The sequence below is a fragment of the Chiloscyllium plagiosum genome, chromosome 7 (assembly GCF_004010195.1).
Source record: "Chiloscyllium plagiosum isolate BGI_BamShark_2017 chromosome 7, ASM401019v2, whole genome shotgun sequence".
NCBI lineage: Eukaryota > Metazoa > Chordata > Chondrichthyes > Orectolobiformes > Hemiscylliidae > Chiloscyllium > Chiloscyllium plagiosum.
This window is the reverse complement of record NC_057716.1, coordinates 93656948-93674850: the sequence shown is the minus strand read 5'-3', so window position 1 is coordinate 93674850 and position 17903 is coordinate 93656948. Positions and strand designations below refer to the sequence as shown.

Below are 17903 nucleotides of genomic sequence, written 5' to 3'. Positions count from 1 at the left end.
AGAAAGCATATGGTGTTTTGACTTTCATTAAGTGGAGCATTAAGTTTAAGAGTCGTGAGATTTTGTTGCAGCTCTATAAAACTTTGGTTAGACCACACTTGGAATACTGCATCCAGATCTGGTAACCCTATTATAGGAAAGATGTGGATGCTTTGGAGAGGGTTCAGAGGAGGTTTACCAGGATGCTGCCTGGACTGGAGGGCTTATCTTATGAAGAGAGGTTGACTGAGCTCGGACTTTTTTCATTGGAGAAAAGGAGGAGGAGAGGGGACCTAACTGAAGTATACAAGATAATGAGAGGCATAGACAGAGTTGATAGCCAGAGATTATTTCCCAGGGCAGAAATGGTTAACACGAGGGGTCATAGTTTTAAGTTGGTTGGAGGAAAGTATAGAGGGGATGTCAGAGGCGGGTTCTTTGCACAGAGAGTTGTGAAAGTTGCCAGCAGCAGTTGTGGAAGCAAGGTCATTGGGGACATTTAAGAGACTCCTGGACATGCATATGGTCACAGAAATTTGAGGGTGCATATATGAGGATCAGTGGTCGGCATAACATCGTGGGCTGAAGGGCCTGTTCTATGCTGTACTGTTCTATGTTCTATGTTCTATGTTCTAAAAGTTACAAGTTGGGGAAAGAGAGGTGAGTGCTTGCAAGGTAAGGGAAGGGGCACATATGGCAATGGTAGGGGAAGGGAGGAATTGGAGGTGGGGAAAATCAAGGGCAAAATAGTTGACTGTTCTTGAAATCCATATGAATCTACATATACAATAAGATACAAATTAGGAGCAGAAGCTCTTCAGTATTTAGCTCCTTCAGTATTTCTAACATTTGATGAGGTCTGATTTAATTGCAGCCTCAAGTAATTGACCACATTATGTGAGAAAGTGTTTCCTTCTCATCCCATCTTAAATGAAAGACTCCTTATTTTGAAATATTGTCTGCTCGTTCTAATATCGCCCACAAAGGGAAACAATCGTTCAACATTCATTTCAACAAGGTCTTGAATGTTTCAATATGATCACCTCTCATTTTTCTAAACTCTAATCTGTCAAGAGCCAACCCACCCAGCCTTTCTTTCTAAGGTTATCTGAACCTTCTCCCAACTACTTCTAATCCAAAGATAAATTTTCTTAAGTAAGAGCACCAAAAACTGGTCACAGGAATCCAGATGTGGCCTCACCAATGCCCTGTAAAACTTAAGCAAAACTTCCTTGTTTCTAATACAGCAAACTCTGTTTTAACTGGCATCTTATCAACCAACATACTTCATAAACCAGCAAATATTCTATTCCTCAAATACCTCAATCTAACGTGATGTCCAAGTATTTCAATAAAGCTGTGAATAAAGTATGACAGTGATGCGTATATCCCCTGCATTATGTTTCCATTACTCACTGTGTGGTTTTCCATTGATTTTAGGAGCTATATTGATGTTTTTATAAGATTCTTTGAGGGATGCTAATGTCTCGAAGTTTCACTTGGTCAAGATTTACTGGGGTTAAGCATATTTCTCGATTATCCAGATTATTTGATCAACTGGTGCACTCCACCTGGTCCCATAGGTGCCAGCTAATAAAAAGTTCCATTCCCCTTGCAACAGGAACATCCCATTTGCGCCCCTAATCTCTTGCTGTATCTGATTCATAACCTTTTGTGAGTCATGTATCTGGAGACCCAGATCCCTCTGACTTGCAACCTCTCTCTATTTAAATAATATATGGCCTCTCTACTCTACCTGCCAAAGTGCACAAATTTACATTTGCCGACATGTAGTAACTGATAAATTGAAGTTACTGATGGAGGTCAGAAGCAAATAGTCTGTGACTGATGAGAGAATTTCATACTTTCACACAAGAAAAAAAAACACTATTATCATAAATGGTTGCATGAAACAAGTGAATCAAACTGTGACTAGATTAGAGGGCACACAGTTAAAATGATCAACCTCAAGAAAATAAAACTAGATGTACTGGATGTGGGAGAGGAATTTCTATTCTTTAACTCCCTCACAAAAAAATTAATTTGGCACGGAATCAGTGATTTCTGGCCTAGAAAAAGATACCCGAAAACCCATCATAGTTTTATTTATGTATTCACAGGAATGAAAGAGGGACAGTGTCCCCAGCAGACAGCTGTCTGCCAATGCTCAGTAATGGAGATGTGGAGATGGAAGAATATTCTTGAAGGTGTGTTTGATTTTGTTCAACCATCAAGGAATACTTAAACAGAACTTTTCCTCAGAGGAGTTAATAGGCCATGAAGGGTTCATAATGGAGTTAATTATAGACTTAATGAGATAAGCAGCCTGTCTCACTCATACCTCCTTACAGTTATAGAAAGTTACACATTGGTATGCTGAACACTGCAACAACCAAACGTGTTTCTTCAAACAAACAAATAGAACTATAACTTTAAAATCAATTGCCAAGAGTAGGCTGTCTTGGTTTGGCAGCGGCCTGTTAAAAATGAATTATTTACAAACAAGAAAAGGTTCACATGTCTCTACTCACAATTGTGGCAGGTAGCTCCTTTATAGTCTGTTCCTGTACAGTCACAGTAAAAGGTACTCCAGGACTGTGAGCATTCTCCGCCATGCTCACAGTAATTTGGCAAACATCTAGTGCACAGAAAAGAAAGTTGACTCAGTAGATATACTTGAATAACAACAACTTCTCTTAGTATTGCACTTTAACACAGCAAACAGTTCCCAAGGTGCCACAGGAGATTTATTGGACTTTAGTTTGAAACGCTAAAGAGACATTAAGAGTAATGACAAAAAGTTTGGTTTAAAAGAACAACTCACAAAGAAGGAAGAGACAGAGAGAGCTTTTAGGAGGAAGTTTCAGAGCTTAGGACCTTGGCAGCTGATGACACGGACACCAATAAATTTGGGCGGTATCCCAACACAATCGAATATAAACAGAACTCACCCGCGAGAATGCAAACTAGTGCTCAGATTGGTTTCAAATAATGGGAAAAGAAGGGTCAATTTTAAATTGTTGTTCAGATAGGGATGGTCAGTTGCCATGAAGAAAGCAGCATGTGATTATCGAAGCAGCAAAAGTCTAATTTATTTTTATACATTGATCTCTTTCAGCACCCATTCTTTTGTACTTATTCTATCATGGGATGTGGGTGTCTCTGGCAAGGCCAGAAATTACTGCCCATCTGTAATTACTTTTAAACCAAGGAGCTTGCTAGGCCATTTATAGCAGTGTCGTAGAGTCATATAGCACAGATACAGGACCTTCAGTCCAACCAGTCCATGCTGACCATAATCCCAAACTAAACTCACATGTCTATGCTTGTTCCATGTCCCTCCAAACATTTCCTATTCATGTACTCATCCAAATGTCTTTTAAATGTTGTAACTGTACTCACATCCACCACTTCCGCTGGCAATTCATTCCACACACAAACCATGTAAAAAGGTTGCCCCTTGTATCTTTTTTAAATCTTTCTCCTCTCACCTTAAAAATATTCCCACTAGTTTTGAAATCCCTCATTCTAGGGAAAAGATACCTACCATTTACCTTATCTATACCCCTCATGATTTTATAAACTTCTATAAGATTACCCCTCAACCTCTTATGCTCCAGTGAAAAAAGTCCCAGCCTATCCAGACTATTCCCATAACTCAAACCCTGCATTGCGGGCAACATCTTGGTAAATCTCTTCTGAACCCTCTCCAGCTTAACACTATCCTTCCTACAACAGGGCGACCAAAACTGGACAGAGAACTCCAGAAGAAGCCTCATCGATGTCCTGTACAACCTGAACATAATGTCCCCAGTCATATACTCAAAGGTCTGAGCAATGAAGGCAAGCATGCTAAATAACCATCCTATCTATATATGATGCAAATTTCAAAGCAATGTGTTTCTGAATCCCGAGATGTCTCAATTCTACAATGTTATCCAAGGCCCTAATTTTAATTGTATAAATCTTGCCCTTGTTTGTTTTACTAAACTGCAATACCTTGTACTTATCCAGATTAATTGCATAGAACAGGAAAAGTCAACCATGTTGCTGTGGGTCTGGAGTCATTTATAGGCCAGACCAGACGGAAATGGCAGATTTCTTTCCCCTAAGGCATACCTATGAGGCAGATGGGTTTTGACAACAATCACTGATAGCTTCATGATCACTATTACTGAGATGAGCTTTATGTTACAGATTTTTATGAACTGAATTCAAATTTCACCAACTATTATGATATGACTTCCTTTTTTTTTATCAAGTCTGACCATTCCCAGGTTTTGAAATAAAAGAAATGAACCATGAAACTTGTTGTTAAACAGACAGTGCTACAAACTCACAGTGAGCTGCCCAGCACCTGAAAGTGAAAGATAAGGTAATGTTTTACTCTGACACTTTGTTCGAACTAAATATGCAAATAGGCCTTCAGTTTCACTGTCTGTTTGGTAAATTATGTTGGCATGTGTCTTATTTGTCCAGAGCAATGAAGCGTTTACGAATTACGTGCTTTGATTCAGAATTAAAGAATAGATGCCTAATTATCAGAGAAATGGCTCTTGCTAATAAAATCTGTTTGTCAACTTATGATTAGTTGTGTGTAATTGTTCATGAAATACCATTATATACATGTCAAGCAGCTTTCATTGCATTGTACTTGACAGATCTTTTCACTTGTTAGTGTTGCTGCATTCCAAGAGGTGCTAGTTTATGTAAAACATTGTATTGAATTTAATGAGCACTTTTTTTTGGCTCTGATCCTCAAGCACTCCAGAGGACGCAGAAGAGAAGCTATTGCTGGAAATCTCTTGATAGATTACAGCGGAAATAGGCTAAGTCACTCTCACTAAGCTGGCGAATAGATGTGTGCATTCAAGGAGGGCTGGAAACTCTGTTGTCTGGTCACTGACTCCATCCCTCTTACAGGCCTCTGCTTGAGGGTCAAGGGGACTGACACCAGTGATTTAACCCCACTGCAGAGCCTTTGATCAGATACCCACACCATCTCTAGACTAGTTACATTCAATTTCATGACATCGACAGACGTGGTCCCTGTCACAGCTCAATTGTTACTAAGAACCCCATCCATGGAGTTGTTACTGATAAACAATCAATAACACATTCCTGGATGGCCTCCCATCTTCCAACCTTGCAGACTTCCGCTTATCCAAAGCACAGCGGCCCACTTTCCAAACTTGCAGCAGATCCTATCCTTCCTCAGTAACATGCCTGCTCACTTACTTTAGTTAGAGACAGAAAAACTGCAGATGCTGGAATCCAAAGTAGCCAGGCAGGAGGCTGGATGAACACAGCAAGCCAGGCAGCATCAGGAGGTGCAGAAGTCAACGTTTTAGGTGTAACCCTTCTGAACTACATTGCCTCCCAGTCCAGCAATGCATTGTTTTACTTTAAGTTTTCAAACCCCTCACTGTCTGACCCCTTAAGTCTGTAACGTCATCTAACTTGATAATCTACTGACATATCTGTGCTCATTAAATTCTGGCATATGGTGTGTCTGCAATTTTTAAGGGCTTTACCATTCGTCCATAAATTTAAAAACGTAGGATTTGTAATAACTCAAGTATCCAGCAGATGGTGCTTATTCAGAATTTTATTTTACACAAGAAAGGGTGACAAGCAAAGCACCTAGTCTTTTATTTCTGGTCTAGCTCCCTGTGATTGCATAATTACTGAGTAACAAAATATGGACCCACCTTAATATATCTGAACTGCATATTTATTAACTTCCAAAAGACTACATTGAAAATTTAATCTTAAGATTAATTTATTTTTCTTAAACCTTTCCCCAAGCTGCATTTTAACTGCACTTCTAGCTTGTCAACATTTTTCCATCAGTGTCTCAAGATTCTTTCCTTGCCCAAGTTATTTATAGGACTGATTTTCCACTTTTAAAGGGGAAACCTGTATAACGTCTGCAGTTGAGTAATTTTCGTCTTGTTTTATGTTTTTAAATGTCCTGTCTTTATTTTGAAACAGAAACAGAAATTGCTGGGAAATCTCAGCAAGTCTGGTAGCATCTGTGGGGAGACATCAGAGTTAATGTTTTGGGACCAGTGACCTTTCTTCAGAACAGAACGTTTAGAAGAAAGGTCACTGGACCCAAAACATTAACTCTGATGTCTGTCCACAGAGGCTACCAGACTTGCTGAGATGTTCCTGCAATTTCTGTTTCTGTTTCAGATTTCCAACATTGGACTTTATTCTTTACTTTAAATTATTTAGAAATGGCGTCAATAAGGAAATAGGAGAAAGTGAGGGCTGCAGATGCTGGAGATCAGAGCTGAAAATGTGTTGCTGGAAATGCGCAGGGCAGCATCCAAGGAGCAGGAGAATCGATGTTTCGGGCATGAGCCCTTCTTCAAGAATGAGGAATAAGGAAATATACTGGGATCAAGTCTGTTAACTGTTAGCAACAACAGCTTGCATTCATAGAGTGCCTTTAATGCATTAAAATTCCCTAGGATGCTTTATAGGCACATTATAACCCAAAACATGACACCCAGCACATAAGGGGTTATCAATGTAGTATAATGCATTATTTTGGATCCAGTGAGACACTCGCATTACATACGTATTGTGAGAAAAGATCTGCCACCCTGCCTACCCACAGCATGGCCACACAGAACACAGAAATCAAGCCTGTCCAAACCATACAAGAAACACCCAGAATATCTCAGCATTGACCAAACAAGCTGACAAGAGAAACCAGTCATGACCATAGTCACTCACAGACCAGAGAATACACTTCCCAAGACAAACTAACAATAAGCTTCCTGGACCTGATCAACAGAGCTGTCCCAAAGCCCTAAGGGCAGTCTTGTACCCCAGTGATACCAAAGCCATACAAAGCACAGATCAGATGGACAGGCACCAGAATACCTCGCTCACAGGAGAGAAACAGTGGAAACACCTGACTGCTTTAAAAGGGACAATCTCACCTACCCTCAAAGAGAGATGGAATCTCCTGATCCCATTAAAAACTGATTGATGCTGCCAAGATGCGACATTGTATCTACAATCAGGACATTCTTCTGATAACAACTTTGTGATTATCACCATCATAACTGGATGACTTAATTATCAAATACGATGTACTTTCCCTATTTTTAATTATCATCATTGTACAAGATTTCTATAAAACCAACTTGATTCTCAGCCCGGGGAAGAGAGTTTCGGTTACCTGGACAGACTGTCTGTGCTGTTTCAGCTCAGTCAATTTCTCTTCCGCGATATCGCTATGTTAGTAAACTGTTTGTTAATTTCACTTCAATCTGTGTTTTGTGATCTCTGCTTTATTGGGCTAATTTCTCTGGCACCTTCACAGGAATTCACGCAACACCACATATTTTTTGGGAGCTGCTTTATAGTATAATGTAGGCTAATCAATTGATTTTCATTCATACTCATTGAAAAAATATGTTGGGAAGAGAAATCACATCAACATCAGTTTTGCCATTATTATTTTCATTGATTTTGTGTTCAGATGATATCAGTATATATAGTTTTATGCATCTGCAGGCTCATTTTGTCCTCTGTATTAATTTAACTTTACCAAGGATATCATAGTGAGCACAGATAAACGAAGGGACAGGTTTTGTACAGTATCCAAAGAAGCAAGCACGCAAGCTAGTTAGGCAGAAAAGTGAAGGAGGAATTTCTAGAGCTTAGGGATTATGTACCTGAAGGCAAGGCCACCAAACAGTGTAGCAATTAAAATCAGGGAAACTCAAGAGAGGCCAGAATTAAAATGAAAATATCCCCGAGGATAATGGAGCTAAAGAAGATTAGACAGATCAGGAAGTGATGAAGTCATGCAGGGATTTGAAAATGAGGATAAGCATTTTAAAATTCAGTAATAATGAGGTCTATTAATATTCTTAACTATCACATGCGATCTCACAAGTCAAGTGATTTTATGTCAGAAGTAAAAATGTGAATACTGCCACAAAGAGACATGTTGCTTTTGATTTTCATTATGCACATCGGGACAAATGCAAGAACACCAAATTATACTACATGAGGAAAAGGTACTGATTGTTGAAAATAGACTCAGATTGACTGAGGAACTGCCATGAAGAAAGCAAAGGGGAACGACAGACACCGCAAACTAGCAGGAAATTCACAGCATGCGGTAGACTTGAACAGGCTGTTTCTCCTGGAGTGTCAGAGGCTGAGGGATGACCTTATTGAGGTTTATAAAATCGTAAGGGACATGGGCAGGGTAAATAGACAAGGTCTTTTCCCTGGAGTGAGAGAGACCAGAACCAGAGGGCATACGTTTACGGTGAGGTGGAAAGATTTAAAAGGGACCTAAGGGGCAACTTTTTCACGCAGGTGGTGGTGTGTGTGTGGAATGAGCTGCCAGAGGAAGTGGTGGAAGCTGGTACAATTGCAACATTTAAAAGGCATCTGGATGAGTAAGTGAATCAGAAGTGTTGAGAGGGATGTGGGCCAAATGATGGCAAATGGGACTAGATTAATTTAGGATATCTGGTCAGCATGGACAAGTCGGACCGATGGCTCTGTTGCCATGCTGTACATTTCTATTACGCTATGATGACTCTATATTTTTTTTGAAGAATAAAACCCCTGCTTTATGAAGGTAGGCATTTTCTAACAAGAGTAAATGAGTCACAGTAACAGCTTGATAACAAATTTAAAACAATCGGTCAAGCTTGTGAAACAATTCATTGACATTTAGGCGTCTGGTCTATGTAATCAAAAGGAATATGTAGGGCCATCTGCCCTTTTAACTTACTTAGGAGCAGAGTTATTGCTGCCAGGGTGGATCAATCACAAAATTACAAGATTACAAAAAAAGGCCATTCACCCTATTGTTTCTGCACTAGCTCCAAGAATGTGTCATGGCCTAGTGCCATCTAATGGCTGCTTTAATGCCTCAGTTGAACCTGACCCAGCCACACCTCTAGGGAGTATATTCCAGATCCCAAACACTCGATGTGTAAAAAACAGACATATTTTCACTCCTTTATTTTTTATTCTTTCTATTGTGCCTCAAACCCTGATGATTTTGGAAATGTCTAATCAATTAACCTTCTCCTCTTGAAGGAAAAATTCTCCAGTGTATCTTTATAAAGGGAACTGGGTTTGATTCCATCCTTGGGCAACTATCTGTGTGGAGTTTCAACGTTGTCCCCGTGCCTGCATGAGTTTCCTCCGGGTGCTCTGGTTTCATCCCACAGTCCAAAGATGTACAGGTTATGTGGATTAGCCATATTAAACTGCCCATCCTGTCCAGGGATATGCAGGCTAGGTGGGTTAGCCTTTGGAAATGTAGGGTTACATGGAGAGGGTAAGGGGGGTGGATCTGGGTGGGATGCTCTCGGAGGGTCAGTGTGAACACAATGGGCCAAATGGCCTGCTTCTGTACTATCGTGATTCTATTCTAAAAAAAAAGTTTTCCCATCCTGTGGAATCTGTCTTGAAAACATTTGTGTATTCATATCTTTTGTAAAGTGCATTCCCAGAACTGTGCACTATACTACAGCTGAGAGACCAACTGATGTTTTATATTTGTTGAGCATTACTTCCCTCCTCTATGCCATTATTAATAAAATCTAGGAACTGTACACTTTATAAACCACTTCTTCACAATCAGAGTCAACTTGCCAATGAATCAGTGTCTCTTTCTCCTGCAGTAGAAATTGTGATTGTTTGAATGTTGAAAAATCACACACCAGGTTAAAGTCCAACAGGTTTATGTGGAAGCACTAGCTTTCAGAACGCTGCTCCTTCATCAAGCAGATACCTGATGAAGGAGCAGTTCTTCCAAATAAACCTGTTGGACTATAACCTTGTGTTGTGTGGTTTTTAACTTTGTCCACCCCAGTCCAACACTGGCTCCTCCACATCATGTTTGAATTTTGGCATTCTTGCATTGCTCCTGATGGGTGCAAGGTGAACAGCTTCAAAGCATGTCTTTCTTTTAGGAGCATGCACGTCATCTATTGGATTGCATGTATTTTCTTGAAACTGCACTCATTCAGCCACTAATTCCCTCTGCCTTCGGTACAACTAGCTGAATTACCAGGCAGAGTTAGTGTTCAGCTCAGAATCATTGTTAAAACAGAAAAAAGAATGCTCTTTAATACATTTTTTTTTTAAAATCATTTTGATTAAAATTACATTTGAACCTGGGGTTTCTTCATTTTCTTCAACTTAGGTATTAATAATCACTTGGGATCTGCCTCATGATTAACTTTCTTCTCATAATCCTCCAACAAATCCTTTCTATTCACAGAAGAACAATATCTGATTTCTCTTATCCTTCTCCTAATGCTTTGCCTCATTTGTGTGAGCTTAGTTTCTTTTTCATTCTTCCCTTTCCGATGGAGAAAATCCTTGTGTCTCAAAACATATGTTTCATTTCACAAGTTTTCTCACATAATTCTGTATGTCACGTATTTAATATTCTGATTGCGTAGAAAGACCTGAGTCTGCAAGTTCCCATGCAAGACAGAAACTATCATAACTTGGGACAACATCTCTATTCCTTTATTGTCACTGGATCAAAATCCCTTCCTAACAACATCATGGATGGACTTACCTACCTTAGACTGCATTGGTTCAAAAAGACAACTTTCTTAAGGTCTGTGAATGCTGAACTAGCCACATCCCATGAAAGAATTTCAAAAACAAGTTACAAGTTCTCATAATTGAACCATGACATAATAAGGTGTTCTTATCATCTTATCTTCTCAATGTAAACTCATATTGAATGTCACTGAATTACAAAAAAAATGCATTGCACAGATGAGACCATTCAGCCCTGCATAATTGTTACTAGAAAGGTAGTCTTTATCAATACTTACAAAGTATACCAACCGCCTGGAGATGATTGGTAACTCAAACATTTTTTTTAAATTTAAAGAACTAAAAATATATATACACGAGTTGGACCGAAGGGTCTGTTTCTGTGCTGTACATCTCTATGACTCTATGATCCTAATACCATTAGAAGGCATGTAAACATCTTTAATCTAAAGTTTGCCTGAATATACATCACTCATTATAGTCAGATGGCAGAAGGTCTTGATATGTTCCTTGAAATTATATTTCAGATTAGTTTTCACAGTGGGTAGTAGCATTTTAACATGGACAGCATTGTAGCTGAGCATGATGTTGGCCTCAGCTAATTTCAGCACATCCCCACTTTGCAATAGGAATAGTGAGTAGTAAAGAAAGATATTGACCTTAACCCAGTTTTGTGTTGTCAGTTTTTTGGACATTAACACCAATTATTGTTGTTGCCTTCCTTTGAGATCAGATAATGGTTACATATTTGTTGTATGATATAGACTTAATTAATTCATTGTCATTGTACCTGGATGTTCTTACATTTGAGTATATGTAATAGATGATTGAAATGAGAGCTTATAACAAATCAAATTTTTTGGTTTTTTTGATAGTATGTGTGCAATGCACTACACATTGAGGTAATTAACGATACAAACAAGGAAGATTCCAGACAAAAACAGACATTGTTGTAGAAACTCTGTAGGTCTTCAGAACCCTGAAGAAGGATCACATGGCCAGAAACATTGATTTGATTTCTCTCCACAGATATTGCCAGACCCGCTAAGCTTCTCCAACAATTTCTGTTTTTGTTTGAAATTTACAACATCCACAGTTCTTTGTTTTATTTTGTTGTTGAAGGAAGATCCCAGATCTGATCTTGGTTGTAGTAACCATTATCTGATCTCAAAGGAAGGCAACAACAATAATTGGTGTTAATGTCCAAAAGACTGACCACACAAAACTGGGTTAAGGTCAATATCTTTCTTTACTACTCACTATTCCTATTGCAAAGTGGGGATGTGCTGAAATTAGCTGAGGCCGACATCATGCTCAGCTACAATGCTGTCCATGTTAAAATGGTACCACCCACTGTGATAACTAATCTGAAATATAATTTCATGTTACAAACTTGACTAGGGAACTGGATAGAGCTGATATTAGCATGTCTGCTGGTCCCTCATAATGAGGATGACATGTACTTTTGGCAGGAATCTGTGTGTAAAATCTTTTAATACAGGGTGGATATTAGTTTGCAGCTACCATTCAGTTCTGGCTGACAGAAATATCTCTTACGTGTACCACCTGCCATCGATACACTGGTGGGACTTAACAAAGATAATCAACTTGTTTGTTATGTGATGACTCACAATTCATGGTCCACAAATCACGGTGTGACACAAACCTGAGCTTAATTGTCCAGAGGGAGAGATACTAACAATGTGCCAGAGGACCTGACAATAGAATACTACTGTTATGAAAGCTCCATGTCAAATAATATTCTGGACTCAGTGGCACAGTAGCAATGTCATGGAATCAGTAATTCATAATCCCAGGCTTATGATCTCGTGACATGGTTTAAAATCCCACCAACACAGCTGGTCAGAATTCAGTGCAGAGGGAATAAAAAGAGCTTTAATTAAAGTTTACTGCAGAAAGTAAAATCTCCAGAGTGAGAGTTGAGCAGGAGAGGATAAAAGGCACAGATGGAGAGGCTTACTTACAGTGAGACCAAAGGTAGAGTGATGTGACAAACCACACTGTGCATAAATGCTTTGAAAGCAGCTGTTGTTTCAGTCGAATTGGTGAATATTTCCATTGTTTAAAGTAAGAGTAAGGTAAATAGCATAAAGAGTCATAGAGCTGTACAGCATGGTCCAACTTGTCCATGCTCACCAGGTTACCTCAATTCAGCTTGTCTTATTTTCCCAGCACCTGGCCTATATCCCTCTAAACCCTTCCTATTCATATACCCTGCCAGAAGCCTTTTAAATGTTCTAAATTTCCCCACCTCCACTACTTCCTCTGGCAGTTCAATTCATACACACCACCCTATGTGACAAAGTTGTTCCGTAGGTCCCTTTTAAAGCTTTCGTCTCTCACCTTAAACTTATGCCCTCTAGTTTTGGACACCCCTACCCTGGGGAAATGAAGTTGGCTATTTATCCTATCTATGCCCCTCATGATTTTATAAACCTCCATAAGGTCACCTCTCAGACTCCCATGTTCCATGGAAAATAGCCCCAGCCCATTCAACCTCTCCCTATAACTCAAACCCTCCAACACCAGTAACATTCTTGTAAATCTTGTCTGAACCTTTTCATATTTAATGGCATCTTTACTATAGCAAGGAGACCAGAACTGAATACATTCAAATCCTATCTCCTATACTCAAAGCACTGACCAATAAAGGTAAGCATACTAAATGGCTTCTTTACTAACCTGACTACCCGTGCCTCTACTTTCAAGGAACAATGAACCTGTACTCCAAGATCTCTTTGGTTGGCAACATTCCCAGGACCTTACCATCAAGTTTATAAGTCCTGACCCTATTTGCCCTACCAAAATGTAGCATCTCATATTTATCTAAATTAAGCCCTATCTACCACACTTTGGCCCATCAGCCCATCAGATCAAAATCCCATTGTACTCTGAGGTAACCTTCTTTGCTTTCCACTACACCTCCAAATAAGGCAAGGAGTTTGTGTTTAATTCACTATTATTTTTCACCTCTCTTTTTATAAAAATGCTGAAGTGTAAGATTGACAACAATGTTATTTTTTTCCTTTAAAAACAATTACAATAAAGGGCAAAAACTAGGGATCCAAATTAATGAAACATGTTGCTGCTGCAGCATGTAGGCATGCTGAATACCATAGTGATCAAAGGCAAGCACGTCTGATGATGAAGGGCTTTTGCCCGAAATGTCAATTTTCTGCTCCTCAGAATCTGCCTGACCTGTTGTGCTTTTCCAGCACCACTCTCATCTTGACTCTGATCTCCAGCATCTGCAGTCCTCACTTTTGCCAAGCACATCTGTAGTCAAACCATAATATATAGGAACAGAAGTAAGTGATTCAGTCAATGTTTTTAACAGCTGGAGGAGGTTTGAATCAAAGTTGAGGAGCCGGAGTCTGAGCTGCAAACATGACACCACATCTGGGAAGTTACCTGGACACTTTGTTCCAGGAAGCAGTCACAACTCTCAGATTAGATCGTTCAAATATAGTCTACAATCAAGGCAAAAAAGGCGGTGTCTGTAAAAAAAAGCTGGTACCGAGACCAGGGGTTATCTTTTGAGGAGCCTCAGCCTGCGTAACAATCTAACAGTAATAAGATTTTTGCAAGCTGGGGATTATTGTGGAGATCGCAAGGACGATGAGGAAACTAACTACGGCCACCATGGCAGAGAGAGAGTCATGCAAGTCAGGTTAGAAAATAGCGATAGGGAACAATATAGTTAGGCTGTTCTCTGCAGCCATGTGTGTTTGTGTTGAAAGGTCTGTTGCCTAGTTGATGCCAGATTTAAAATACATTAAGGACAAAAGGGTAACTAGGGAGAGAATAGGGCCCCTCAAAAGATCAGCAAGGTGGCCTTTGTGTGGAGCCACAGGAGATACTAAACGAGTATTTTGCATCAGTGTTTACTGCGGAAAAGGACATGGAAGATATGGAATGTAGGGAAATAGATGGTGACATCTTGAAAAATGTCCATATTACAGTGGAGGAAGTGCTGGATGTCTTGAAACACATAAAAGTGGATAAATCCCCAGGACCTGATCAGATGTACCTTAAAATTATGTGGGAAGCTTGGGAAGTGATTACGGGACCCCTTGCTGAGATAGTTGTATCATCGACAGTCACAGGTGAGGTACAGGATGTACATGCATTTTGAAATGTAAGGATTGATTAGGGATAGTCAACATGGCTTTGTGCCTAGGAAATAATGTCTCACAAACTTGATTGAGTTTTTTGAAGAAGTAACAAAGAGGATTGATGAGGGCAGAGCAGTCGATGTGATCTATATGGACTTCAGTAAGGTGTTCGACAAGGTTCCCCATGGGAGACTGGTTAGCAAGGTTAGATCTCATGGAATACAGGGAGAACAGAATTTGGATACAGAACTGGCTTAAAGATAGAAGACAAAGGGTGGTGGTGTAGGGTTATTTTTCAGACTGGAGGCCTGTAACCAGAAGGGTGCCACAAGGATCGGTGCTGGGTCTACTACTTTTCGTCAATTGTATAAATGATTTGGATGCGAGCACAAGAGATACAGTTAGTAAGTTTGTAGACAACACCAAAATTAGAGATGTCGTGGACAGCGAAGAAGGTTACCTCAGATTACAAAGGGATCTTCATCAGATGGGCCAATGGGCTGAGAAATGGGAAAGCAAATCTTAGCAGGACTTATTCACTTAATGGGAAAGACCTTGGAGTGCAGGTTCATAACTCATTGAAAGTGGATAGAATAGTGAAGAAGGCATTTGGTATGCTTTCTTTTATTGGTCAGAGTACAAGAATTGGGAGGTCATAATGCGGCTGTACAGGACATTGGTTAGGACGCTTTTGGAATAATGCGTGCAATTCTGGTTTCCTTCCTATCGAAGGATGTTGTGAAACTTGAATGTGCAGAAAAGATTTACAATGATGTTGCCAGGGTTGGAGGATTTGAACTACAGGGACAGGTTGAATAGGCTGGGACTGTTTTCCCGGAAGCATAGGAGACTTAGGAGTGACCTCATAGAGGTTTACAAAATTATGAGGGGCATGGATATGATAAATAGACAAAGTCTTTTCCCTGGAGTGGGTGAGTCCAGAACTAGAGGTCATAGGTTTAGGGTGAGAGGGGAAAGATATAAAAGAGACCTAAGGAGCAACTTTTTCGGAATGAGCTGCCAAAAGAAGTGATGGAGGCTAGTACAATTGCAACATTTAAAAGGCATCTGGATGGGTATATGAATAGGAAGGGCTTGGAGGGATATGGGCCGGGTGCTGGCAGGTGGGACTAGATTTTTTTGAGATATCTGGTCGGCATGGATGAGTTGAACCGAAGGGTCTGTTTCTGTGCTGTATACCTCTATGACTCAATGACTGGAGAAAACTCAGAGTGGAAGGCAAGGGATACAGTTTTCATACACCATATTGGTACCAAAGACTTTGATAAGACTTGAAAGAAGTTCACCTGAAAGAATTTGAATAGGTAGGAGTTAGAAAGCAGCACCTCTAATGTAATAATTCTTGGACTACTACCTGGGCCATGGGCAAGCAGGTATATGATAAATAAAGTCAAATAGATAAATATATACCTTAAAAGTAGTGACAAATGGGAAAATTTTCAGTTTGAGGGGCACTGGCACCAGTACTGATTTGATTTAATTTATAATTGTCAAATGTACCAAGATACTGTGAAAAGTGTTGTTTTGCTTGCAATATAGGCAATCATAGCTTACATAATTAAATCAGGATAATAGAACAGAATGTAGAATACTGTGCTACAGCTACAAGGAAGTTGCAAAGAAATATCAACTCCGATATATGAGAGATCCACTCATAAGTCTGATAAGACAATAGACAATAGATAATAGGTGCAAGAGTAGGCCATTCTGCCCTTCGAGCCTGCACCACCATTCAATATGATCATGGCTGATCATCCTTAATCAGTATCCCGTTACTGCCTTATCTCCATAACCCTTGATTCCACAATCCTTGAGAGCTCTATCCAACTCTTTCTTAAATGAATCCAGAGACTGGGCCTCCACTGCCCTCTGGGGCAGAGCATTCCACACAGCTACCACTCTCTGGGTGAAGAAGTTTCTCCTCATCTCTGTCCTAAATGGTTTACCCCGTATTTTTAAGCTGTGTCCTCTGGTTCAGCACTCACCCCGCAGCGGAAACATGTTGCCTGCCGCCAGAGTGTCCAATCCTTTGATCATCTTATATGTCTCAACCAGATCCCCTCTCAGTCTTCTAAACTCAAGGGTACACAAGCCCAGTCGCTCCAGTCTTTCAGTGTAAGGTAATCCCGCCATTCCAGGAATTCACCTCGTGAACCTACGCTGCATTCCCTCAATAGCCAGAATGTCTCTCCTCAAATTTGGAGACCAGAACTGCACACAGTACTCCAGGTGTGGTCTCACCAGGGCCCTGTACAGCTGCAGAAGGACCTCTTTGCTTCTATACTCAATCCCTCTTGTTATGAAGGCCAGCATGCTATTAGCCTTCTTCACTACCTGCTGTACCTGCATGCTTACCTTCATTGAGTGGTGTACAAGAACCCCCAGATCTCTCTGTACTGCCCCTTTACCTAAATTGATTCCACTTAGGTGGTAATCTGCCTTCCTGTTCTTGCCACCAAAGTGGATAAGGATCCATTTATCCACGTGAAAGTGCATCTGCCATGCATCTGAGCACTCACCTAACTTGTCCAGGTCACCCTGTAATCTCCTAACATCCTCATCACATTTCACCCTGCCACCCAGCTGATGAAATTTGCGAATGTTATTGCGAATACCATCTTGTATATCCTGAAGATAGATTGTAAAAAGCTGCGGTCCCAGTACTGAACGGTGCGGTACCCCACTGGTCAGTGCCTGGCATTCCGAAATGGAGGGGTGGAGGAGTGTGGAAGGATGAGAGAATGCAGGCGGCGGCCCTATGAAGCAGGGGGAGGGCTTGCAGTTGGCCTGTGTGGGGATGTGGGAGACTACAGGAGCCTGGCGGCCAAGGGCTGGCTGAAAGGCAGCTGGAGGGACGGAGGGAGGGAAGCACGCACGGAGGAGGAAGAGCAAAGAGAAAAGAGAAAAAAAAGCCAAAGGGGATAAAGAGAAAGAGCAAGAAAGAAAATGTGGCTGGCCAGCACGCCGTGAAGTAGGGAGAAAAGGCAGGGGCCAGCGCCTACGGCCATACTAGTCTGAAAACGCCAGATCTCGTCTGATCTCGGAAGCTAAGCAGACTCAGGCCTGGTTAGTACTTGGATGGGAGACCGCCTGGGAATACCAGGTGCAGTAGGCTTTTTCCGCCAGCAGTGGCTGCTCAAGTCACCCCTCTGCACTTGTCTTGTGCCAGGCAATGGAGCGGCAGGTTATTTCTGC

The 17903-nt window shown here is 40.6% G+C and overlaps 1 protein-coding gene and 1 non-coding gene across 2 annotated transcripts in view; one reads left to right on the top strand and one right to left on the bottom strand.

Annotated features, from left to right (window-relative positions):
* Window positions 1-17903, bottom strand: part of LOC122551779 (contactin-associated protein-like 5) — an 879926-nt gene that overhangs the window by 404887 nt on the left and 457136 nt on the right. The window contains exon 11 of the mRNA XM_043694242.1: window positions 2511-2617. Coding sequence (XP_043550177.1) covers window positions 2511-2617 — 107 coding nt within the window. The remainder of the gene's footprint in view (window positions 1-2510; window positions 2618-17903) is intronic.
* LOC122552066 lies at window positions 17705-17823 on the top strand. Its single transcript, XR_006312287.1, has one exon. It is a non-coding gene; the product is annotated as a 5S ribosomal RNA (ribosomal RNA).